General features: G+C 37.2%; 1 protein-coding gene across 1 annotated transcript in view; it reads left to right on the top strand.

The window, feature by feature from the left end:
* Nucleotides 1-23,587, top strand: part of LOC149818896 (isopentenyl-diphosphate delta-isomerase) — a 41,825-nt gene extending 18,238 nt beyond the window's left edge. Inside the window, exons 3-6 of the mRNA XM_089985292.1 lie at nt 18,797-18,881; nt 22,365-22,451; nt 22,526-22,756; nt 23,150-23,587. Coding sequence (XP_089841418.1) covers nt 18,797-18,881; nt 22,365-22,451; nt 22,526-22,756; nt 23,150-23,226 — 480 coding nt within the window. The 3' untranslated portion in view covers nt 23,227-23,587. The remainder of the gene's footprint in view (nt 1-18,796; nt 18,882-22,364; nt 22,452-22,525; nt 22,757-23,149) is intronic.
* The last annotated feature ends 2,008 nt before the right edge of the window (nt 23,588-25,595 follow it).

The raw sequence follows: 25,595 nt of genomic DNA, 5'->3' as shown, positions 1-25,595 counted from the left end.
CGAACGATCTTGACAAAAAAATCAAATTGAGTTTTTATTTCAATAATCAAAGATTTTAGAATATTTGAGACTTCAGATCTTTAATAAATCTTTTATTAGAAACACCTAGGGTAACTTGGAAAAGTCATCGACAATAACAAAATAATAACGACACTAGGACTTTCTAGGAAGTCTACTGGGTCCCCATACATCAGCATGAACAAGTTCAAACATTCTATGACTTGACTGACTCTGATTAGATTGAAAATAACTCCTGTGATGCTTGCCCAATTGACATGCTTCACACTGAAAAGGCACTGTAGACAGAATCTGAGGAATAACTCTATGAAGCTTTGACAATGAGGGATGCCCGAGTCGGCGATGCCACTGAAGAGGATTGGAGGAGGAATCAACTACTGAATGAATGGATCCCACTGGCTGATGTAGATAGTAGACACCACTTTTCTCATAGCCTCCACCAATCTTCTTCCCCGTTAGCAAGTCCTGAAAATAACAACGCATAGGATAAAAAATCACCCTACAGTTTAGTTCCTTAGTAATTCGACTGACCGACAATAAATTTTGGGAAAAAATAGGAACGTGAAGCACATTTGTAGTCTTAGGGAAGGAGATATAAGGACATTTCCTTGGCCTACAACTGGAGAGGAACTCCCATCAGCCAATACAACATTACGATGTGCAGGAATAGTCTTTAATTCTGAAAATTTTTGAAAATTTCTACATAGATGTCTAGAGGCTCCTGAATCAATAATTCATCTACTACCTTGATGCGACGAGCTATCACCTGCTGAACAAGCAACACCAGCTATAGCTGACGGAGAGCTTGAGCTAGACAGTTGATGTGATACTAGTTCCTCATATTCAGCATGGCTAAGAGTGATGGAGTCAGTAGGGGGATCGACCGTTTTCTGTCTCATATTGTATAACATGAGCCTTAGGAACATTCGACTTAGGTGGTGGAACAGGAGGCCGACCATGTTTATCCCAACATCGGTCTTCCAAGTGCCCAAACTTCCCACAATAAGTGCACTGAAGTTTACCTCTACCTCCCATGCCTCGACCACAACCTCTTCTTCTCGTGTTCATCAAGATGTTTCGTCCATAACCTGAAGGGGCAACTAGAGCAAAAGCTTGAGATTCAGGTTGGGACTATGGGAGAGAGATAGCAAGCCTACTCAAGCGATTGTATGCATGAATAAGAGTAGGAACATCGGACCTGGTCAGCATTTGAACCTTGGCCACTGAGTATTCGGATGACAACCTTGTGAGAAATCTAGTTCTTGATGCTCCTTTTGTTTAGAACAATGTAGAGGTCTATGAGCATTAAGTTTCTCAAACGCAAGCCTTAACTGATGCATAATACTGAGCCAAGGGCTGATCTCCTTGCTGCAATTTATATATCTCCTGCTCAATTTGAAGGATACGGCTCACATTAGTTTTCTGTGAGTACGTATCACGAAGATTATTCCACATCTGTTTTGCTGTCGTATAATAAGTCAACCCATCTTCAATATGAGGCTCTATACTATTCATAATCCATGACATAACAATATCATTATCCTCTTTCTAGGTGGCATACTTTCCTGTCGTTTCTTTTGGTTCAGATTCTAACAAAATATGTTTTCTACGATGTCCAGAGACTGACATCGTAAAGGTACTAGACCATCTTGCATAATGTTTCATTCAATTTTACGGACGACCCATAAAAGAAAGTGTTGGCAAACGCTTTATATTCTCCATGGGTTTCAAGCTTGTGATCAGTACTTTGGAAGTCTACGATGCTTCCACACTGCTCAATCTGATAACGTCTAGATAGCAGCTGACGACTTCAACCACGACTGGAAATCTACGACAAAAAAAATTCAGATCTGAATAAAATCTAACAGCAGATGACTTCAACTACGACAAAAAATATCAGATCTGAATACGATCTGATTTCGATAGAAAATATCAGATCTGAATACAATCTGATTTCTCCCCCTTTTGTTTTAATTTCAGGTCTTCACCATGTATACAGCGAGATCTGGCACCCAAGACCACTGGGTCTTCAATACACCTACCAGATCTGAGTGATGACAGCTAGTGCGATCTTCATAGTCGTGACTAGGTCAGACCGCAGATCTGTCTTCAGATTTGATCTTCACTGAGAGGAACAAAACGCTGATCAACAGAGGGACAATAAGATGCTGATCTTCTCTTGACGATCCGATGAGATGTTACTGGAGGGAAGGCGAGGGTGGATGACGATCTGATGAGATCTCAGGTGCCCAAGACCGGACGCTGCTTTGATACCATGTTGGAGAAGACACGAGAGATGGAGAGAAGAGAGAAGGAATCATTATGTTCTTCGTTAGGTCTAATCTCTTACTCAAATAGAGATTAGCCAAAATAATAAAAATTAATTTCAAGTCATTCTCTTCTTTTAAAATTAATAAAACAGGCTTGTGAATAAAATAATTCTAAACAACTTCTTCGATAACATAACCAAACCTCTCTCAACAATATTTATGTGGGGCCCTCACATTTTTGGGGTTTCGTTGATAATTTTCGTGAAAAAAAGTGAGTACGCCATTCTCTTCGTCTCAACGAGACGAAGCGGATTGACTCTGTGAAATTATCTCATTTTGTCAAATGAGTGTGATATGGCTCCCTGAGTGTTTGAGCGTATATTCCTGAGGATATATACGTCTTAGGTATAGTTGGCTCTGCAAAATTCCTTTGTTTCGCATTCCAAGTCAATACGATGAAATGACATAAAAATACCTCTTATTTTTATTCAGAAATTTACTTAAAATTTATAGATCTTACATCTACACACATCAATAAGAGGCTATAACTTTTCATATTTATTTTCTTTTGTAAAAAAAACCCTATAAATACGATCTACATGCATTGTTTAGTAGAAAGAAAGCTTTGGATTATGTGACTGTGACATACACCTAGGTTTATCAGGAGCTTTAGAAATCAATAGTCCATAAATAGACCAAAATTTTATGACTTGAACAAATCTTGTTTTTGGGTATAAGAAAAGACACTCCAAGGTGCAGTCCCTAGCAAACAAACTAGCTGAACACATCTATGGGTCAGATTGAGCAGATGCTGCCTACATCCGTGATTTCTAGCCAGATGAGTGTAGGTGCACCTGGTGCACTCTATCATGACTAATGCTTATATGGTGGTCACTTTGTGAATGAAGAGAACCTCAAAAGGAATTGTAAAGAAAATAATAATGAAGATTGGACTGTGTATCAACAGTCAGCCCCTGGAAGAGCATTCACGACATTATGTATTTCAGTGTACATCTTTTTCTTAGAGGAAATGTGGGGATAAATCAGTGACAAATCCATCCTCATCCACGGGGAGGTGTGGCAAGTGTGAATCATGTGGGTGGACCGAAAAGAGACATGATTAATCAATGCATATATATATATATATATATATATATATATATATATATATTATGAAACTTCCAAAGTAATGAAGGAGGATCATTGCTTCAACATAAGCACATAATAAATATGAATCTGAAAATTAAAGACTAGAGAGTACTTCAGGAATTATGATGTTTCTTGTCTCTTGAACGAGTTGCTTCAATGTGCCCTTTAGACTTTAGAAGCTCTAAAGGTGCTCCTTTACTCATGGTTTATATGATGACAGTGCAACATGTAACAGGATGTGCTTTCTGGTACTTAATCATAGAATGAAGGGAATGGAGCCATTGTAATGTCAAATTAGGTTGATTTGGTAAGTTTGTTGAAAGGGTTAATCATTCTAGATAATGTGGTTAACTAGGTGACCAAAAGTTTCACTTGGAGTTGGCTATTGAATAGGGTTCTGCTTGGGCTAGGTTTTGCCTTCAATTGATTATCCTAATGAAGTAGTATTTAAATGGGCTTTCATTTTGTTAAAACTTATTTTGAGAAAGTGGAGTAAAAAGGAAAGAACGTGTGATTCACTGATGGTATAAACTTTCTTATGCTTCATTTGCTAAATGAAAGAAAAGGAGGTCAGCTAACATAATTGAGTTATGCAAAATTAGGTTGACCTATTGGGTTTTGGTAAAATGGGTCATGCTAGATTAGCCTAATGACCATCCATGCAGCAATCATCAATCTGTTTGTTTGAGATAAAATCTAGTTTTTTGTGTATGTAAGAGGTACATTTAATTGTTTTGTTTATGTAAGAGGTTTAACCAGTCTGATAATCTTGTTTTTTATAAGAATTTGAAATCATAAGATATGGGTAGCTTGTCTCATGTCTGTTATGAGAAACATATCGATGACTCAATAGATGATAAAGCTCCTATGTTATTCCGATGAATAAGATATCATCAATATTTAAGCTTAATCATTCCAATAAAATGATTTTACTTCTGATGGAAAGGTATCATCGATGTTTAAGAAAAGGAATATAGGGGCTCTCTCACACACCTTTTCTGAAAAAATACTTGTAATTTCTTTCCTAAAAACTAGATTCCATTGTCACTCAAACCGCATAATTGTGGCTTCTATATATTGGCTTGTTTAACTTTCATATTGTAGATGACCTGAAAACAAATACACACACAGAGAGAGAGAGAGAGAGAGACGGCTGTATAGAAAAGAGAACTTGTTACCTTTGGATTAGGGCTAATCTCTATATTAAATAGAGAGAGTCCAAAGAAAGAAATTACACTCAAGTCCCTCATTAAATATTAAAATTCAAATAACCTCTAGTTTAGAAAACTTTTAACTAAAAACCTCTTAGTCTCAACACTCCCCCTCAAGCTGGAGCATAGATATCAATCATGCTCAGGTTGTCACAACATTTTGAGAAATTTGGTCTAGCAAGAGGCTTTATAAACATATCTGCAACTTGGTCTTCCGACTTTAGATATTTTGTAGTGATATGACCAACTTGCACCATATCTCTTACATAGTGGCAATCAACCTCAATGTGCTTTGTTCTCTCATGAAAGATAGGATTGTTCGCTATATATGTGGCAGCCTTGTTATCACACATCATGGTCATCACCTGAAGATCATGAAGAACAATACGAACCCACATCAATTCAGCAACTGTTTGGGCCATAGCCCGATATTCTGATTCTGCACTCGACCTAGAAACCACATTTTGTTTCTTACTTCTCCAAGAAATCAAGTTGTCTCCCAGAAACACACAGAATTCTGTGGTAGATTTTCTATTCACTACAGATCCTGCATAGTCAGCATTAGAATAGGCCACTATCTCCAGAGTTCCACCTTTCCTGAACAATAACCCCTTTTCAGGAGAAGATTTTAGATATCTGAGAATCATTATAGCTGCATTCCAGTGTATCTCAGTTGGTTTGTCCATAAATTGGCTAACTTTGCTTACTGCTAAAGCAATATCCGGCCTGGTCACAGTTACATACAGTAGCTTCCCTACTAGGGAGCGATATCTTTTGCTATCAATCGGTTTTGACCCTTCTTCAAACAATTGAACTTTATGGTCCATGGGAATATTTGTTGGTTTAGCTCCCAACATTCCCGCTTCCTTTAATAAGTCAAGAACATACTTCCGTTGAGACAAAACCATCCCTTCACGGCTCCTAGCAACTTCTATACCCAGGAAATATCTAAGTGAACCAAGGTCTTTTGTAACAAAGTGTTTTTGAAGATGATCCTTTGTGGCTTCAATATCTTTCACATTGTCTCCTGTAAGAATGATGTCATCCACATATACCACCATAACAACTATGCCTGAGTTAGTTTTCTTGATAAACAGTGTATGATCTGCCGCTGACCTATTAAAGCCAAAGCGTGACATCACTTCAAACAACTTCTGAAACCATGCACGAAGACTTTGTTTCAAGCCATAAATCACCTTTCTCAATCTACACACCTTCTGACACTCCCCCTCAACCTCGAATCCTGGAGGTTGTTGCATGTAAACGGTCTCAGATAGATCCCCATATAGAAATGCATTTTTCACATCTAATTAGCACAAGCTCCAACCATGCTGAACAACTACTGTGAGAACAAGACAAATGGTACCCATCCGTGCAACAGGAGAAAAGGTTTCAAAGAAATCAATACCATATGTCTGAGTATACCCTTTTGCTACTAATCTGGCCTTGTACCTTTCAATAGAACCATCAGATTTGTACTTTATTGTATATACCCATTTACATCCAACAATGTCAGCATCTGCTGGGGAATCAACTAGATCCCATGTATGCTGAGATACTAAAGCATCCATTTCTTCTTGCATAGCCAGCTTCCAGCGGTTATCAAGCTCTGCCTGTTGATAGTTCAGAGGAATAGTTTCAGCAGATAAGGTTGAAATAAACGTTTTCATCTGATTTCCAATTCTGGCATCGGAGACAAAATGAGATATGAGATATAAGGTACATTGTCGTGTCCCCTTGCGTAGAGCAATAGGCCTCTTATTTATCATCATCATGAAGATCACTATTGTCAGTAGAACTTACCTCAGGGAAAGAAGAAGATGAAGGCACTTGCGGAGGTGGAGCTCTACGCACATATACCAATGGAGGATTATTAAATATTGAAGAGGATGAAGTTTGGTTCGGTAATGAGGGCACAAATTCCAAAGGAAAAGGAGGTATAGTTAATGGAAAAGACTCAGTTGGATCAACCTGCAGTGGGGAACCAGTACTAGAGTAATATGGAGTGGATTCCAAGAAAGATACATCCGCACTGACATACTCTCGGTGAGAAATAGGATCATAACATCGATATCCCTTTTGATTTTTGGGATAACCTATAAATATGTATTTTGTAGCTTGAGCAGCTAATTTATCACGATCAGGTCCAAGTTTGTGTACAAAACAAACACATCCAAATATTTTTGGCGAGAAAGAGAAGAGTGGGGCAATAGGTTTTAGGATATGTAATGGAATTTGATCACCCACAGAAGATGAAGGCATGCGGTTGATCAGATAACAAGCAGTGATAATCGCATCACCCCAGTATAACGCAGAAACATTGGATTGAATCGTAATGGTCCGGGCAACATCAAGTAGGTGCCGATGTTTTCGCTCAACCACCCCATTTTGTTGAGATGAATAGGCACATGAAGTTTGGGGTTGGATGCCATGATCTTGGTAAAATTGTAACAGAACTTTTGATTTAAACTCAAGAGCATTATCAGTGCAAACAATCTTGACAATAGATTTAAACTGAGTTTTTATTTCAAGAATTAAGGATTTGATAATACTTGGAACTTCAGATCGTTTTTTTATTAAAAACACCCATGACAACTTAGAGAAACCATCAACAATAACAAGATAATATCGACACTGAGTCCTAGTAGGAATCTTACTAGAACCCCGTACATCTGCATGAAGAAGTTCAAAAACTTTATTACTAGACTGACTCTGACTCGAAGGGAACGAACTTCGATGATGCTTGCCCAACTGACATGCTTCACACTGAAATGATGTAGTGAAAGGAATTTGAGGAAGGACAGAATGAAACTTTGACAATGAAGGATGACCAAGACGACGATGCCACTGAACATGACTGAATGAGTGTTCCACTGCAGCATGAACATTACCCACTAGATGATGTAGGTAGTAGACTCCATTTTCTTCATAGCCTCCACCAATCTTCTTCCCCGTCAGCAAATCCTGAAAATGACAACCCATCAGATCAAATATTACTCTACAGTTTTGTTCTTTTGTAAGGCAACTAACAGAGAGTAGACATTGACTGAAGTTTGGAGCATGAAGAACATTTTTCAACTGTAAGGAGGAGGCTATAAAAATATTTCCCTGACTAACAACCGGGGAGGAACTCCCATCGGCTAATGAGACTCCTCGATGAACAGTAATATCCTTTAGATCTGAAAAAACAAGTGAATTTTCACACAAGTGTCTGGATGCACCAGAGTCAATAATCCACTTACTGTCAGTCGGATGAAGATGATTTCCTGTTGAGTAGGCAATACCAGCTACAGGAGGGGTTGAACTCAAGGGCCGAAGAGCTATCAGCTCATCATATTCAGCACGACTGAGGGTGATACTACTGTCACTTGCATAGATATTATCCTGTACATTTGTTGCCTCGAGAGTAGTAACATTTGCTTTAGGAGCATATGACTTTGATGAAGAAGAGGTTGGCCGACTATGCTTATCCCAACAACGATCTTCTAAATGTCCAGATTTTCCACAGAATGTATATTGAAGCTTTCCTCTGCCTCCCATACCTCGTCCACGACCTCGTCCTCTGATATTCTGAATATTTCCACGCCCATAACCAGACGAGACAACAAGAGCAGATGACTGAGTCACAGGCTGAGATTGTGGAAGAGAGATCGCAAGTCTACTCAGACGATTGTATGCATCAACAAGAGTAGGTACATCTGATCCAGTCAACATTTGGACTTTTGCAACAAAAAATTCTGAAGAGAGACCTGTAAGAAACCGAGCAACCATAGTTTGTTCTTGATGATCCTTTTGCTTCGAGCAACAAAGAGGCCTGTGAGCATTGAGTCTTTCAAACACAGCTTTGACAGAGGCATAGTACTGGGCCAAAGTCTGATCTCCCTGCTGCAAATTATATATCTCCTGTTTGACTTGCAGGATACGACTCGCATTAGTCTCTTGTGAGTACGTATTTCGAAGATTATCCCACATTTGTTTGGCTGTATGATAGTAAATTAAACCATCTGCAATATGAGGTTCAACACTATTTATGATCCACGACATAACTATGTCATTATCTTCGTCCCAAGTAACGTATTTTCCAACCTTTTCATTAGGTTCATCTTCCAACAAAATATGTTTTCTACGATGTCCAGATACTGACATCATAAAAGTTCTGGACCACCTGACATAGTTAGTTTCATTCAACCTTACAGAGGAACCATACGAGAAGGGATTTGCAAAAACCTTATACTCCCCAATATGTTCAATTTTGGAATCACATTTCGAAGATTCACCCATACTGAATATTGAATCCTATTTCAGCTTAAAAAAAATCAGACTTACTCAGGTGAACAGCGTGTGTTATAACCACACGTCAGGCAAGTCCACGACTACATAGGCTGCCACACCAGAAATGAAATCTTGACAGGCGACAAGTGACCCAGACAATAGTGTGTGGTACAATCACACATCAGCCAATACTACGACCAGCAGCAGTACTAATTAAAAGCTTCCCACAAACAACATATGTTTCCACACAGCAGGGAATGGAATCACGCCTGCTGCTTCCACGAACAAAAATTGATATTAACATTCTGTTTTCGCATCACTCATGTTACGAAAAAAAAAAATCACGACACAGCCTGCTGCTTCCACGAACAAAAAATTGATATTAACATTATGTTTTCACAGCACTCATGCTACGACTGAAAAAAAATCTCATGACACAGCAGGAATCACGACTGCTGATATTCATGTTTTGAAAATGAACAACCAAATAAGATCTGAGAGGAACTCGACACCCAGATTCATGACCAATGACAGCATGTTACGGCTGAAAAAAAAAATTCACGACACAACAGGGAATCACGTCTGAAATCAAACACCCAAATATATTTTAAGGAGAACTCGACACCCAGATTCACGACCCACGATAACATGCGCACGCAGAAGCATAGAAATCACGGCAGCTGCTCCCATATAAATCACGACAGCTAGAAACTTTCGTTTTTTTTTTTTCGAGCAACAAAAAAAAACTTGTCATATCCAGATCTTAATGACACACAATCATCGTGTCACAGATCTGTCATCAGAGAAAAAAGAGAGCAGCGCACCTGTTTCCACCTCTTTCAGTTTTATTTGTTTTTTTTTTCTTCGTTGGTGTAGATCGATCACGCTCCCGAGATCTACTGCTCTGATATCATGTAGACGACCTGAAAACAAATACAGAAACCGAGAGAGAGAGAGAGAGAGAGAGAGAGAGAGAGAGAGAGAGAGAGAGAGAGAGAGAGAGAGTTGTATAGAAAAGAGAACTCGTTACCTTTGGATTAAGGCTAATCTCTATATTAAATAGAGAGAGTCCAAAGAAAGAAATTACACTCAAGTCCCTCATTAAATATTAAAATTCAAATAACCTCTAGTTTAGAAAAACTTTTAACTAAAAACCTCTTAGTCTCAACACATATCATATGTTCCTATTTAAGTTTGATCCCCAACTTATAGATGCCTTTTTTTTAACAATCCTGTTAATGAATATTGTTTAAAACAAGGTTGTAACTATCGTATCATGACCCGTATTGATCGGGCCCAAAGTTAGATACGTATCGTAAAAAAATTGTAAAGTTTTAATAAAAATCTTCCAAAACTTTCAAAAAAATCAAGAAAAATCAGAAAAAACTTGAAAAAAATCTAAAAAAAACATAACACATGAAACAATGATGAATTTCACAAAATACAACCATAAAATCACATATAAAGCATTTCTCTCTATGAGATTCATAAGACATCATCAAACAATGATGAATTGCATAAGATAAAACTATAATATTACATATCAAAACAATTATGTTCTATGAATGACATGCATAAGACATTGAACATTAAATAATCAAGATAATATGCTATAAATGGCAATCTCACAAGAAAAATGCAAACTATGAAATAATATGCATATTAAATAATGAATTTAAGCTAATAAGTCACAAGATTCATAATAAAGTGTGTTTAAATAAACAAAAAAAAACAATGTTTTTTAATGCTTAAAATTTTACATAACTAATTTTTTAAAATTTCAAACAAAAATGAATTAGATAACGTCAATCATTGAGTATCGTCAACATCATCTTTTTTTTTTGGAAAAAAATCTCTCTAAATCACTCTTAAGCTCTTTAGGGATGAATATGAACTAGCCCCAAAGGGCCTTATATGTTTTTGAAAAAAATTGAAATAAGTATATTTAAACTGCATTTATATTATATCTTAAGATATGCCCTGGATCGTAAGATACGGGGGTGTATCGTACGATACACAACACTCGTATCGAGATACGTATCAAAACACCCCATAGTAGCGATATGTATCGTATGAAATGGTATGATACTTACAACATTGGTTTAAACATCCATTTTGTGCATTAAATAATATAGGTTGTATTTCTCTTTTTCTATAGCTAATGGGACTTAAGCATATTTGTCATTGATTTTTTTTTTTGCAATTTGAACACAACCCTTTGCTTTAAAGCTAGATTATGCTACTTTACATTTAGCTTCCCTCTTTATTTTGAATCCACTACATTTGATGGGCTTGATGCCTTTAGGTAGGTCTGCTAGACTTCAAACTTCCCTTAGTACCTGCATGTTTGCATTCATACGCGTGTCCAATAAAACTAGGGAGCCGTAGATATTGTAGTGACATAGTAATATGGTTATGCTGTAAGATCAAAACTGACATACAATCATATAACTCCTGTTTGACCTACTTGACTAATATTCGTCAGTGAATGAGAACATTGGAACAATGTTGAAAGTATTGTACCATATTGTATGATGCGGTATGACATGTATCATTACTTTTGAGTTTTCCAATACGATACACACTCATATCGCAATACGAGTGTGTATCGTACCTGTATTGGGTGTATCATACAATACACTCCTGTATCGACCTGTATCGTACGATACAATATCAACGCACTTTAAAAAGTCCGAAAGTTGCTTTTTTTTATTTTGGGTTTTAAATACCTTTTGAGGACTAACTTCTCCATTTATCTAGAGGTCATTAGAAGGGAACTCATGCACCCTAGGAGCCGTGAGAGCGATTTGGGTGCTGATTTGTGTACTCTAGGGAGAGGGCTTTTACGATTCTCTCAATAGTGCATTTTCATAATTTTTTCACTCAAGGAAGTGAATTAAGGTAAAAAATTCCTATTCTTTGCTTCTTATTGAGTTTTTTTTGGGGAAGATGGCATCAGAGCTATGTCACATGGGTGTGGGTGCGGGGATGCGGCAAAAATATAAAAAATTATATATATATAAAGTCCAAAAGTTGGACATAAATGACCCTGGGTAAGTTGATTGCACTGGGTGCGGCACCTAGTTGGAGAGTCCCTGTGACATAGCATCAGCGGATCCAACATGACAATGGGGCACTCAAGTAATGAGTGAAAATCGATTAAAAATCAAGTGCAACTATTGCCAAAATATTTTTTTAGGTGGTATCTCTCAGTTGAAACATCATTTAGCCAGGACACATCTTAATGTTGTTGCATGCACATTAAAAAAATTGTTGGATGTCGTGAAATGCCAATGCCAATAATTACTTGATGGTCTGATTGAAAAAAAAACAAGAAAGAGATGAATGAGGCAGAAATGGGTCCCTTATAGGACATGTATGATGAAGATGAGCTCCCTACTTCTGATTCTACAACTCCTAGCATAAGATCAAAATTAGGAAGTTCTGCAGTGAATGAGAAAGGTGTGGATGGTGCCCGTAGTAGTGCCACTGCGGACACAAAAAGAAGAAGATGAGAGAGTTTTTTAAGAAGAGGTAGAGTTAAGGGCTTTATTAGAAGCTTTTTCCCTCCTAGGATTGCCATGGGGCGCAACCAAACATTGCTACTGCTATTACTCTTCAACATTTAGTCGAGCAGGCGAATGTCACAGTTGAAAGATGGTTCTATGATGCTTGCACTCCATTTAATACAACAAATTTCTTTCATTTTTAGGCCATGACAGATGTTATAGCCTATATCGGGCCTAGATATAAAATGCTTTGAGAGGAAAAGTTTTAGATATTAATGTAAAAGAAGCTAATACATATTGTGATGAGATGAGATGAGGCAATCATGGAGAGAAACAGAGTGTATCATCATGGTTGATGGGTGGATAGATAGAAAGTCAAGGACCTTGATAAATTTTCTTGTCTTTTGCCTCAAAGGAACTATGTTTTTGAAGTCAATTGATCTGTTTGATACGCTCAAGACAACAAATATATTGCTCAGAGTCTAAGTCACAGGGACTTGGCAAACAGGTGCCACACCCGTGTAGACGCGATGCGACGCGGGTGCGGCACCGGGTGCAGTCAACACGACCCTGGGTGCGGTCAACAGACTCAGGATCATTTTTGTCCACTGTTTTGGCGTTAAAAAAAAAATCTCCGATGAAAAGGAGGATTAGGGCAATTTTTTTGCCCTAATCTCTCCTCTCCTTCTAAGCTCGAGCTCTCTCCTATCGACGCCCCAGCTCCACCTCCCAGGCTCCTCCTCTCCTTTCGCAGGTATGTACCCTCTCTCACTCTCTTCTTGGGTCGGCAGGGGAGGGGCCGAGCACCCCCTTCCCTTCTCGCTCTCTTATTGGGTCGACAGGGAAGGGACCAAGCCCCCCCCCCCCCCTCGGTCTCTTGTTGGGTCGACAGAGGAGGGGCTGAGCCCCCCCTGCTCCCTCTATTTTCGGCAGGGGAGGGACCGAGCCCCCCCTCTCGCTCTCTTGTTGGGTCGACAGGGGAGGGGCTGAGCACCCCCTGCTCCCTCTGTTTTTAGTAGGGAAGGGACTGAGTCCCTCCCTGTTTTTGGCAGGGGAGGGGCCGAGCCCCCCACCCGCCCCCTCTCGCTCTCTTGTTGGGTCGGCAGGGTAGGGGCTGAGCCCCCCTGCTCCCTCTGTTTTCGGCAGGGGAGGGGCTGAGCCCCTCCTTCTCCCTGTGTTTTCGACAGGGGGAGGGGGTCGAGTATAATTGATTTGAAAATTTTAATGTATTTTTTTGTGTGTTTTCAGGATAAAAATGACGGATAAAGGGAAAGGACTTGCGTCATTCTCATCCCAACATGTGAGTTTTGCTGATAGTTGCAGTGTGATTGATGATGTGGGGCCACTATGAGTACATGTAGATAAACTTGCAAAAACTGGAGAAGGAAGAGGTGAAAACAAGAGATTTCGATGCAAGCTCTGCGAAAGAGATTTTGTTGGGTCTTACACAAGAGTGAAGACTCATTTGTTGAAGATACCAGGACATAGCATTTCAGCTTGCAGAAAAGTTGATGAGGCAATACGAAGACAATACAAGAAAATACAAGAAGAATATGAGAAGAGAAAGGCAATGGCCGATTCTTCTGCAGTCAGTGTGCCATTTGCAAGCCACCAAGAAGATGCTGAAAAAAAAAAGAAAAGTCAATGTAGGAGGTAGAGGAACGATACAAGCAACATTCGATACATATGGAAGAGAAGAATTAGATAGAAAAGTTGGGAGGTATTTTTATTCTGGTTCACTCCCATTTAATGCGGCTAGAAATCCTTATTGAAAGGATTTAGTAACATCCTTGGCAAATTGTAATTTGAGTGGTTATGTGCCTCTAAGTTCAGAAAAAATACTAACCACACTTCTTGCAGAAGAGAGGGCAAATGTTGAGAGGTTGCTAGAGATTAAAAAATATTCATGGGAGCAAAATGGAGTTTCTATTGTGTCTGATGGATGGACAGATATTCAAAGACGTCCATTAATCAATTTCATTTCTTGTTCGCTTAGTGGCCCAATATTCTTGAAAGCAATTGATGCATCTGGAGAATATAAAAATGCAGAGTATTTGAAGGGATTGTTTATAGAAGTGATAAAAGAAGTGGGTGATCAGAAAGTGGTACAGATCATTACAGACAACGCTCCAGTTTGTAAAAGTGCAGCGTTGAGTTTGGAGAGTGAGTACCCTCATATTTTTTGGACTCCTTGTTTAGCACACAGCTTAAATCTAGCCCTAAAGAGCATTTGCAACCCCAAAGAAGAAGAAAATTCACAAGCTTATGCTTTATGTTCATGGATTGAAGATTTAGAAAGAAATGTCAAAAGCATTAGGAATTTTGTTGTTAACCACCATCATGCTAATGTTATATTTAATAGGCATTCTGATTTGAAATTGTTGAAGGTCGCTGAAACACGTTTTGCGTCCATCATTATGATGATGAAGATGATTAAAAGAGTGAAGAATGTTTTGATTAACATGGTGACTGATGAAAATTGGACATTCTATCGTGCTGATGATGATATCAAGGCTCAAGAAATTAAAAAATTCATTCTTGATGATAAGTTTTGAGACAGAGTGATATACTTCCTTCAATTTACGCAACTTATTTGGGAAATGTTAAGAGAAGTTGATAAAGATGAGCCCATGCTTCACAGAGTTTATGAAATGTGGGATAATATGATTGAAAAAATACAAGCTATAGTTTTCAAGCATGAAGAAAAAAATCCTGCATTGGATGATTCAGATTTTTTTAATCATATTCATTTAATTTTAGTCAGAAGATGGGATAAGATCAACACTCATTTGCATTGCATGACACATTATCTTAATCCAAAATATTATGCAAATAAGTGGCGGGCTGGTGGTATTGGTCGTGTCCCTCCAAATTTAGACCTAGAGCTATCAAGACATAGCAATATGTGTATGACAAGACTTTTTCCAGAAGCATATCTTCTACATCAAGTTACACAAGAGTTTGAAAAATTTTCATCTGACATTATTTGCGAGAGAAGAAGATAATATAGATCCTATCACATGGTGGTCAACATTTGGATCAGAAACACCTCTTCTCTAATGTCTTGCATTAAGATTGCTATCGTAACCTGCTAGTTCATCTTGTTGTGAAAGAAATTGGAGCACATATTCTCAAATCCACAACATGAAGAGAAACAAACTCACCAGCAAGCGTGCAGAGGATTTAGTATATGTTCATTCAAATCTTCAATTACTTTCGCGAAGCAATGATGAATACAGGTACTAATTTGCTCTCTTAGTTATTTGATTATTTCTTAGTTTTCATTTAAATATACTTGTATTGTATTTATCATTTTCAAATTGGGTTTATAACGCAGACAAAGAACATCCAAATTTTGGGATGTAAACCCAGAAGAGTGTGACTTCGAGGGAGAACATGATTTCAACATAACAAACATGGATTTAGCTGAGCCCAATATTCCTTCTAATGATGCATTTGATGATGAAGAAGAAAATTATTAACATTCATTACTTCATCAGGATATACTTTGGTATGTAATTTAGTTCTTTTATACTTTACTTATTTGATTGATATTTAGGTCGATTTATGTAATTGCTTTACTTATTTGATTGATAATTTGATATTTAGGTTGATATAATGCATGCATGATGAATCATATTATGACAATGTTAACTGTTAAATGTTAAACTTCAAAATTATATATATATATATATATATATATATATATATATATATATATATATAAATTTTTTTTTTTACATTTTTGCTCCTGTCGCACCCCCGCACCCGGATTTTTTGGAAGTGCCGCATCCCCGCACCCGCACCCGCACCCGCACCCATGTGACAGCTCAGAGTTTTTTATTAGGTTGTAGAAGAGGTTTAACCTCAAAATATTATGCAATTTATTATCGATAATGCAACAAGTTATATGACAATTGGTAAATAATTGACAACAATCTTTTGGACCCCGTGTGCTTTCTATTGCATAGACCTCATGCTTGAGGACATTGACAACATGGATGAGATAAAGCAAACAGTTGAATGCTGCCAAAAAGTTACTAAATTTATTTACAATCATGCATGAGTTTTGAGCCCAATGAGAAAGTACACTGGTGGTGTTGAGTTGATTCGTAGTGCAGTTATTAGATTTGTTAGAAATTTTTTGATAATGCAAAGTCTACTAAAGAATAAAGATGCAATAAAAAAATATTTTCATTAGGTGAGTGAAATGCATATCCTCATGAACAAAAAAGAAAGCCTAGAGAAATTGTAGATATTGTATTCAGAAATAAATTCTGAGATTCATGTGTGAAGTTGAGAATAACTATACTTTTGGTGAATGTGCTTTGATTGGTTGACAGTGAAGAAAAACCAGCTAGGTGTTATATCTATGAAGCCATTGAGGGCAAAAGAAGCCATTAGAGATAATTTGAAGGGAAAGAAAAAATTGTACATACCTGTATGGAACGTCGTTGATCATAGGTGGACTGGGCAACTTCATCGTTTTCATGCTATAACATATTATTTAAATCATGCATTTAGATACTCCCCTATGTTTAAAATAGACAGGAAAGTCAACAAGGAACTTTTGGATTGCATCGAAAGGTTAACCCTGAGAATAACATTCAAGATCAAATTCATAAAGAAATAACAACTTTTGATAATGCATTGTATGATATGGGAGACCTGCATCGGTGCGAAACCATGCCACGATGCGTTTAGGTAATTTATTTCGCCTATTTCAATTTTAATTTCATATTGTTATTTAGTTATGATGTTTTATATGATTGTATCTGTTATTGTCTTATTGATTTTTCATTTTTTGTTTTTTCAGACATGTGGTGGGTTAGGTTTGAAAATGATATTTCAAATTTGAAAGCTTTTGCCATTCACATTCTTAGTCAAACGTGTAGTGCAAGAGAATGCGAGAGAAACTAGAGCGTGTTTGAGCAAATCCACATAAAAAGAAGAAATAGATTGAGGCATAAAAGGCTCAATGACCTCATATACGTTCGCTACAACTTACGATTGGGGCAGAGGTATATAAAATTATAAAGTTTATTTGTCATTTTTATGTGTTTATTTAAAAAAAAATTATATCATTCAAAACCCAACTAATTTTAATTTTTTTATGTTATCTTTTTAGGCAAATTGAAAAGTTATCATCAAGGAGGCACAAAGAGCAATTCGATCCTATCCGTTTGAAACATTTTGATGAATGCTTGGGTTGAAGAAGAAGCAGAGACTTTTTTGAATGAAGAGAACATTTAGTGGATTAACGTGGAAGGAACACAGGAGGTAGATGATGAAAACTTCACGTATCTTCGAGACGATGTGGATGTCGAAGAAGGAAGAAAAGAAGGAGAAGAAGATAATGATGATGATTATGATTATTGAGGTTTTATATAATATGATTTAAAAAACTTGGTTATTAATTATTCATAAATTTGATTATTTTGTTTTTGTTTATGTAATATGAAAGTATGAGTCTTGTGGCTTTAAAAAAACTTGGTCTTAATTGCAAGATATTTAATATTTTGTATTGTTCATGTGCGATATGCATGCAATAGTATCTATGATTCTATATTAGTTGATGTTTGATGATGTCTTATGCAGCTCATAGAGATATAAATGTTTCATAGGTGATTTTATGGTTGTATTTTGTGCAATTCATCATTGTTTCATGTGATATGTTTTTTTTGAATTTTTTCTTCTTTTTTTTTATTTTTCTTGATTTTTTTGAAAATATTGGAAATTTTTTATTAAAATTTTACTATATTTTACGTTACTATACAATATGATACTGTCTTAATTTGGGCCCGACCGATACAGGTAAGAATATGATACTTACAACCTTGCGTTGGATTAATCCCTTTGAAAATTCTATTTAGGGTGTCCGGGAAACAATACATAGGACGTCAAACATAGAGCCGCCTTGGTTAGAAGGTCGTACTATTAAGCTCTTGATCATGTATATGATCAGATGTTTCAATAGCTCACCATTGAGTTTTTGCAATTGGTGCTGACTCACTCTAATGATTTGAACAACATACAGTACATGTACGTGGTGCTATGCACTTTACTGTGTATTTTACATATAGTTTTGAGTTCTAGACTGAATATGCAGTGGAGTTTTCCATCTTTTTGTAGCACCAGAAACTGCTCCTAGAAATAATCTAACGTATTCACCAATTAACTCTGTTGTTCTTATTAATTGTTTACTTGCAATCTCATATTACTAATATCTTTTGCTGGAGAATATAGGTTGTTTCTAGGTTTCACTTTTTGCAAAGAAATCAAAGGCATGCATTCTTTTTTTAAATGTTAATGCTATCACGGTCCATTATTTTCAAGAAGGTAAAACAGTGAAGTTTCTATTTCTCAGTCTGCGGTGGTGACCACTAGACGAGTGCTCGAAAGACTTTCTGTTCATTACATTTCACAGAGGATGGCATGGAAGCTTCTTAAAGGTGATCCTATTATTATTTATATATGTTTATTGATCTTGTTGCAAACATTATATCAATTGCAACATAAGAAACACATGAAAAACAATAAGTTTCACACATTGGTGCTCATTCTACACAATTTATACAGTTATATTAGGATTACATGCATGATGCCATAGTTTTGTTGTTTGATCTTTATCTTTTAGTCTTCAATCTTTACCCTACCATGAATTATCTTATACTTTCCATCTTTTTGTTTCATTGTCCTGTATGTGCATCTGATTTAAAGATTTCATTTGTTGCATGGGGAATGTCGTTGCCATTTTGAAACAAGTAGGATATAATTTTTCTTGGTTCAGTTGGCAAGTTCCTGTGGACATGGTGCACTCAAGTGAACTTTTGAAGATTTAGTGTATGCTCACTGAAATTATGGGCAAGGGTGTTTGGAACTTTGGATTGCCTTGCCAAATGTCCCCTTTCATTGTGAAAATCATGGACTTTAAGGTCATCCTTCAACGAGGATTGGAAAGTATGAGGCAGTCTGTATGGTTCTATGAATATATGTCAAACCTGAAATTAAAGTGCATTATTAAAGGGAATGCTGACCAAGCACTTTATTGGATCTTGTTCCCTGTTTTAATTTGTGTCAAAAAATAAGAGTATACCTCATACTTACAAAAGAAGATCCGTGTATATTGACTAAAATTATCCATCTAAATTAAGTAATAATAAGAAAGAGAAAGTAAGTCACAAGATACAACCCTGAACATCTGAACAAAGCTAATTGAAAAAGGAAAAGAAGCTTTTTTACATTTAATCAATAAAGACTTGAAATTTTCACATGCATCAAATCTAGAATTAGCTTTTTTGACTTAAAGATGAAAGACCTTTTCAATGACAACTCCCCTGGTGTTAATGCCATAAAATTCCTGAACTTTTATTTGAAGCACTATATCATACATGAAAATTAATAGTGGAAAATAACGACACTGAGAGAAGGAACCTCTTTGAAGATATAAAGATTCCCTCATCTTTCTCTTCTAGTGAACATTGATTCATGCTAGGATCATTACAATAACAAAAGAGGAAGCAAAGATAACGTGAACATTTTACTCATGAACTAATTGAGAGACAGTAAAACTTATGTTTAATTTTGAAAACAAAAGGGTGTCAAGTAAACTAAGACACTGGATGTAGTTTTGACATGAGCTGGGCTTGCATGAAATATTGGAAACATGTTTTGATCTTTAATTACTATTTTACCAAATTTTAGATGGCATTTTAGTTGTGAGAGTTTACCTTTATCTCTTTTTCATGATTTGTTGCATCAAATCAGCATACAACAAGCCATCTCCTATTGTTTTTTTATTGAGATTTTGAAAAATGCATCAAGGCGCACAATCAAATATGTTATTACCAAAAACATTGGTTGATCTAGCATCTTTAGGTTGTGTCATAGATCTGCTTTTCAGCATAGAATTGTTGATGCTATCATTAGGATAATATTGGCAATTTGCAAAATTATGCCCCTTCATTTTTCAATCTGGTCAATAAGGCAGTCCATATTTTATATTAAGATTTGTAGTAGATAGGAGTTCATATCCACCTAAAGAATTTGTAATACCAGTGTGACCTGAGACATAGACCCTACCACATGCTCTTGCTCTATTATTGAAACCATGACGACACTTGTTTGACGAAAAGGTGGATTTATTTAAGACTTCATGGGAGTCTCCAATATTTTTTTGGATGTGTTAACATGGTCTCATACTTGAAGCAAAGGCTGTAGAGCATCGAAGCAGGAGACGGGTTCCTATGACATGATGGAAGCTACTATGCCATAATATATGTTACCTAGACCATTTAGCACGATGACAACTAGGTTTGAATCCGCCAAGACATGTTCAATAGTTGCAAGCTGATCCCAAGCAACTGTGGCCCTGCACAAAAGATCCTCTACAAACTATCCATCATGCTTTAAGTTCTACAAATTTGAATTCAGACGGATAAGAGTAGTACACTTGCAAATGCATTTTATGCAAATGATCCCATGATTTTTTGTGTAGAGCAACCACATGGAACTTGAAGAAGAATACACTGGGATCGAGTAACAGCAATCAGGCTACTAACTGTTGTCCATGAGTTCTTCCTTTTGTCACTTCCTTCACTGACAAGATACTGGGGTGGCATTGGATTAGTTTCTGAATCAGATCTAAATAAAATATGATTCAGATAGATGGAAGTGGCTGTGGTGAGGTCATCAGTCATGGTTGTGACTTTAGCACGTAGCAGATGCATAAGAAAACATACCTAAGCAAAAATCAATCTGTTTTGGTCCTTTTAGATCAGAACCAAAACTTGTACAGGTTTGGCTGAGAGATTGATTGGCAGGACGGTGCTGATGTCCGTACTAATAATTAAACACATGAGAGAACAGACCTGGTGCAGATCTGTTTTGGGTCTGAAAAATGTGTATAACTGATATATATTAAAAAGGGTGGAACAAGGAAGGATTTAGGAGAGGAGTTAATAGATAGAGAAAAGAAGAAGGGAGGTGAAACCAAGAAAAGGATGAGAAAGAGCAAGAAAGCCTATGGTTTTAACAAAAGAAGGGTCAATCAAGCTCCTTCCTGAAGATTGCTGCTTGATGCCCATGAATCAATGAGAAAATATATTAGAAAGGGAAAAGAGAAAAAAAGAGAATAGGGAAGGCAGCAATAAGAGTGACACTAGTCCTTCTTGGGCAGCTTTCATATTATATACATTAAGGGTTCTAAGTTGAGTTCCAGAAATGTCCCTTAGTATGTAAATTACAGGCCTGTCATTTTTGAAATTTCATAAACCTGGACACAGTAGAACAAAAATTACATAAACCACAAGATAAACTTTGAAGTAACAAATAAATAGTGTTTTCATTATGAGCACAACATCAGGTTTGAAAATGTTTTTGTTTTTCACCGAAATAGATTTGCTGTGCATTGTATTGCTAGTCGTGATGTAGTGTTTCACTATAGTTATATGACAGGTCACTTCCCATGAAAGCATGAGAAACACATGAAAATGCCCTTTTAGGGAGCCGATTCTTTTTATGATTATGTAAACTGCCAAAATTGATGTCTTTGTGCTCTGGATGAATAACTAGGTTCTTGTTGGTCGTATTTGTGATATATTCTGCAACAATGACTTTGAATCATTCGCAAATGACAACTGGGGAAGGTCACTTCTGTAGGATATTAACTCTTTTCATGAAGACAGAACATTGTAAGTTGTTACATCCGGTGGTTGGATTTATATTGAGGGTCTCAAAGGCATCATACCATTATTGAGAGCTTCTATATGTGATTCAGTTTCAAGTTTCTATTTGTTGTATATAGGTTTGTTGTACCGTGTTATGCATTTAACATCCAGTGAGTTTCATGTTGAACTGTTGCATCCTTTTCTATCTGCTGGCTTGAACTGGTAGTCCTGAAAAAAGGTAAATACTGAAAGTTCATCATGCTACAGATCTACCAAAGTCAGCCAAACGCAAGGCTGTAAGGGGCATGCCAACTTTAGTCTTCTTTTATAGTGTCTCTAGATCGACAGTGAGAGGTCAGTTTTTCATAAACTTCTATTTTATTTTTTGTGGTTTCATGCTTGTTTCATTCTTATTGTGGTTTTTCCAGGACATTTTCTTGGAGTTGCTGCATCATGGTTAGTACAGGTTGGAATGGAGATATATCGATGTATCTCTGTGGTGGCTAAAAATACAGATGCTGTTGTTAGATCAAACCAAATCCAGATTCTTCGAAAGAAGATTTTTGCCGCAACTGCCAGGTGTAGTGCATCATTAGTGTTTGCATCCATTGGAGCAGGATTGGGTGCTACCATCTCCCCTTCAACGGGACAGTGGATTGGTAAGCACTTCCATGCTAAATCTGATAATTGTAATCATTATTTTGAAATGGGAAAACTTGAATTTGTTCTATTTTGTATCTGAGAAGAGGGAAATGTTCTTTTTTTTTCCTAGTAAATGCCTATCTTAACCACCAAAATCCTGGAACTCTATAACATGAAATGTAAAGCATAATCTATTTGGCAGGATCTGGCATTTCTACTATAAGAAAATATGAGGTTCTTGTGAAAAGCCTGATCTTCATTAAGAAATTCAAGCTTACAATTTTATCAGTCAATGCTTATTTATTTTTTGCTGTAATGTCTGCATCTTCAGTAAAAACAATGCTACCCTGTTAATAATTTTTTATTGAGATTTATGTGGCATATTATAACAGTAGCTGTTATTATTGCAGGATGTGCGGTTGGAGATTTGGCGGGCCCTTTTATTGTTGCCATTTGTTTTGACAAATTCATCGATATCGATATATAAAATCATGGCCTTATGCATTTAGTTTTTAGTTTTTCCTGATTTGATGCCGGTGCATCATTATTAACCTACATATGCACTTTAACATATATTAAATTGGTGGCCAGCCCTTTACCAGGGGGTTTCGATTGAGGGTTTCCAAGGAACTACTACTGAACTTTGATGGGGCAATGTAATGTGTCTTGAGGTTTAGATGCAGTGGCACCTGGTAGACCAACGCAGATCTCTGAAAATTGACAGGTCCTAGGTGCAGAATACAGATAAATGATATCTGCATAGTTATGATTCAGAAGGTAACATGAGTAGCATCGTTTTTTTTTGTTTCGTACCAATCATTATATAATTTAGATGCTCTCTTACTAAATTCATATGGATGATGGATTTTTGTCACTGTTGTCTGTAGTTTGGTGGACATAATTGCAATACTTTTTTTTTTCATGAAATATAGCCTGGTGTGTCTTGGCTGAGACGTCTTTGAACTCCACCTACGTGCACATCACACAGTATGGGTTTCAGCAGGCTTTCCTTTTCAGTCGCTTGCGTGGGCTGCAAAAGATGAGTATGCAATGCAATTCATGTTACAGGTATGCATGTCATACTCCATTGCTTGCAAGCCTGCTGGTTGTTGCTGTGCTAATGTGGATTTTCACGAACACTACGACCAATAATTCTCTCCAGTTTGGGAGAGAATGATTGTCAGGAGAACCATTTTCTCATGCTATTGCGAACGTGAGATCAATAGCATGAGAAAATGGTTGGGTCAGGATCTGGATTGATGGGCCAGGATCTTCCCTTTAGGAGTTCTAGAGTGTTCTCAGTGGGTTGGGTCAGGATCTGGATTGGGTTTGTTTTGTGTTAAGGGATTGGTTGGTTTGTATCAATAAGGGTGGGTAAAGGTCCAAAGACCGATCCAAGTTTCAACATATGAAGGCCCAAACTAGCGCCAATTATACCCGTCTTGGAAATTGAATTGAATCCTATACCCTCTCTGAATTCCATCTCTTTATCCGTCTCCAGTCTCTCAATTTTTGAAATTCCGGCAAGAAGACTGGCAGCCTATCAGCCAGCAGTCCACCGCTATTAACTGCTGGTGGTGGTCACTCCAATTAGAGATCAGTTCCTCCTGAGGCCTTCACTCCAGATTAGTTTCAGAGCTCTCAGGCTGGAATTCCAGCCAAGAATGCTAATAGGTGGGTCCTGGTCAGCGTTGATTGCAACAGCAACTAGTAGGTGCATATCAGGAACCTTTGGAAGCTTGCGCAAGAGCTGACAGACCCATTTCAAGTTTCAGGCCAGCTTCTGATCAGATGCTGGATATTCTGCCGGCAGTCTGAACCTTGCCTGATCCCTAGGGATGTCTTCAGACCAACTGAGCAATCTTCACCTGACCAAAACGCTGCAACACAGTTGAGTGGCTTGTCCACTCCGGTGCATGCACATAGACTCTCCATATAGCTGTGAGTGAGCCTCCGGTCAGCCAGACCAATTCTGACGAAATCTCTGGTGCTCTCATCATTCTCAGCAGCTTCTAGGTTTGGGGAATTCTAAGTATAAATTCTGCCAATGAGACGACTTGGCACTCTACATGTACCAACCAATTGGCCACTTCGGTACCGGTTTAGTGGGGTTTGTGCGTTGCTGCCTCCTAGAGCCCTATCACCTGGTGCCGGCTATGCCTAATGTTGAATTGTAACTAAAATCAGCACATGTATTATGAAGCCTTAATTTATCTAGCCATCATATCCTGATACCTATGGGTGCACATCCTGGTATCCTTTTGCCTGCAATTAGGCCCTGTTTGGGAGCCCACTGTTGGAGTACCATAGGAGAGAAGTTGGGGAATTCTCAGCGTCAACTATCATATTCTGGAATACATTGCCTTTATTTTTGTGGTTGCAATTATCAGTCCACCAAAACAATGTGAGCACAATAAGCATGGAAGTTAAGTATTGTGCAAATAGGTTGGATCATGTGGACCCAAATCCAAATCTGAATTTCAAGTGCAACTCCGTGTGTGTTTTTGGATCTGAACTTGATTTGATGAAGTAGAGTCAAATTCATATCCAAAAATGCAAAAAAACTACATTTGGTCAGGATGAGTCATCATCATGATCAAGCCTTATCCCAACCATAGTCACAAATGTAGGATTCAGGTTTTTTCCAACCATAGTTATAATCTCGTGATATTTAAAGAAAATGTTTTTATTGGGAAAATAATGATATATTTAAATTAAAAACTACAAATATATGTATAAACAGAATAAAAACATTAAGAATATATAAAAGCATTAATATAGTGTTAATAACCAATGATATCATAATAAAATCATGATACTTTTAGGCATATATTTTGTAAATATTGTGTTTTTTTA

The sequence above is a fragment of the Nuphar pumila genome, chromosome 13 (genome assembly GCF_984573655.1).
Source record: "Nuphar pumila chromosome 13, dmNupPumi1.hap1.1, whole genome shotgun sequence".
Classification (NCBI taxonomy): Eukaryota; Viridiplantae; Streptophyta; class Magnoliopsida; order Nymphaeales; family Nymphaeaceae; genus Nuphar; species Nuphar pumila.
Note: the sequence above shows the minus strand (reverse complement) of the source record. Positions and strands in the feature narration are given on the sequence as shown.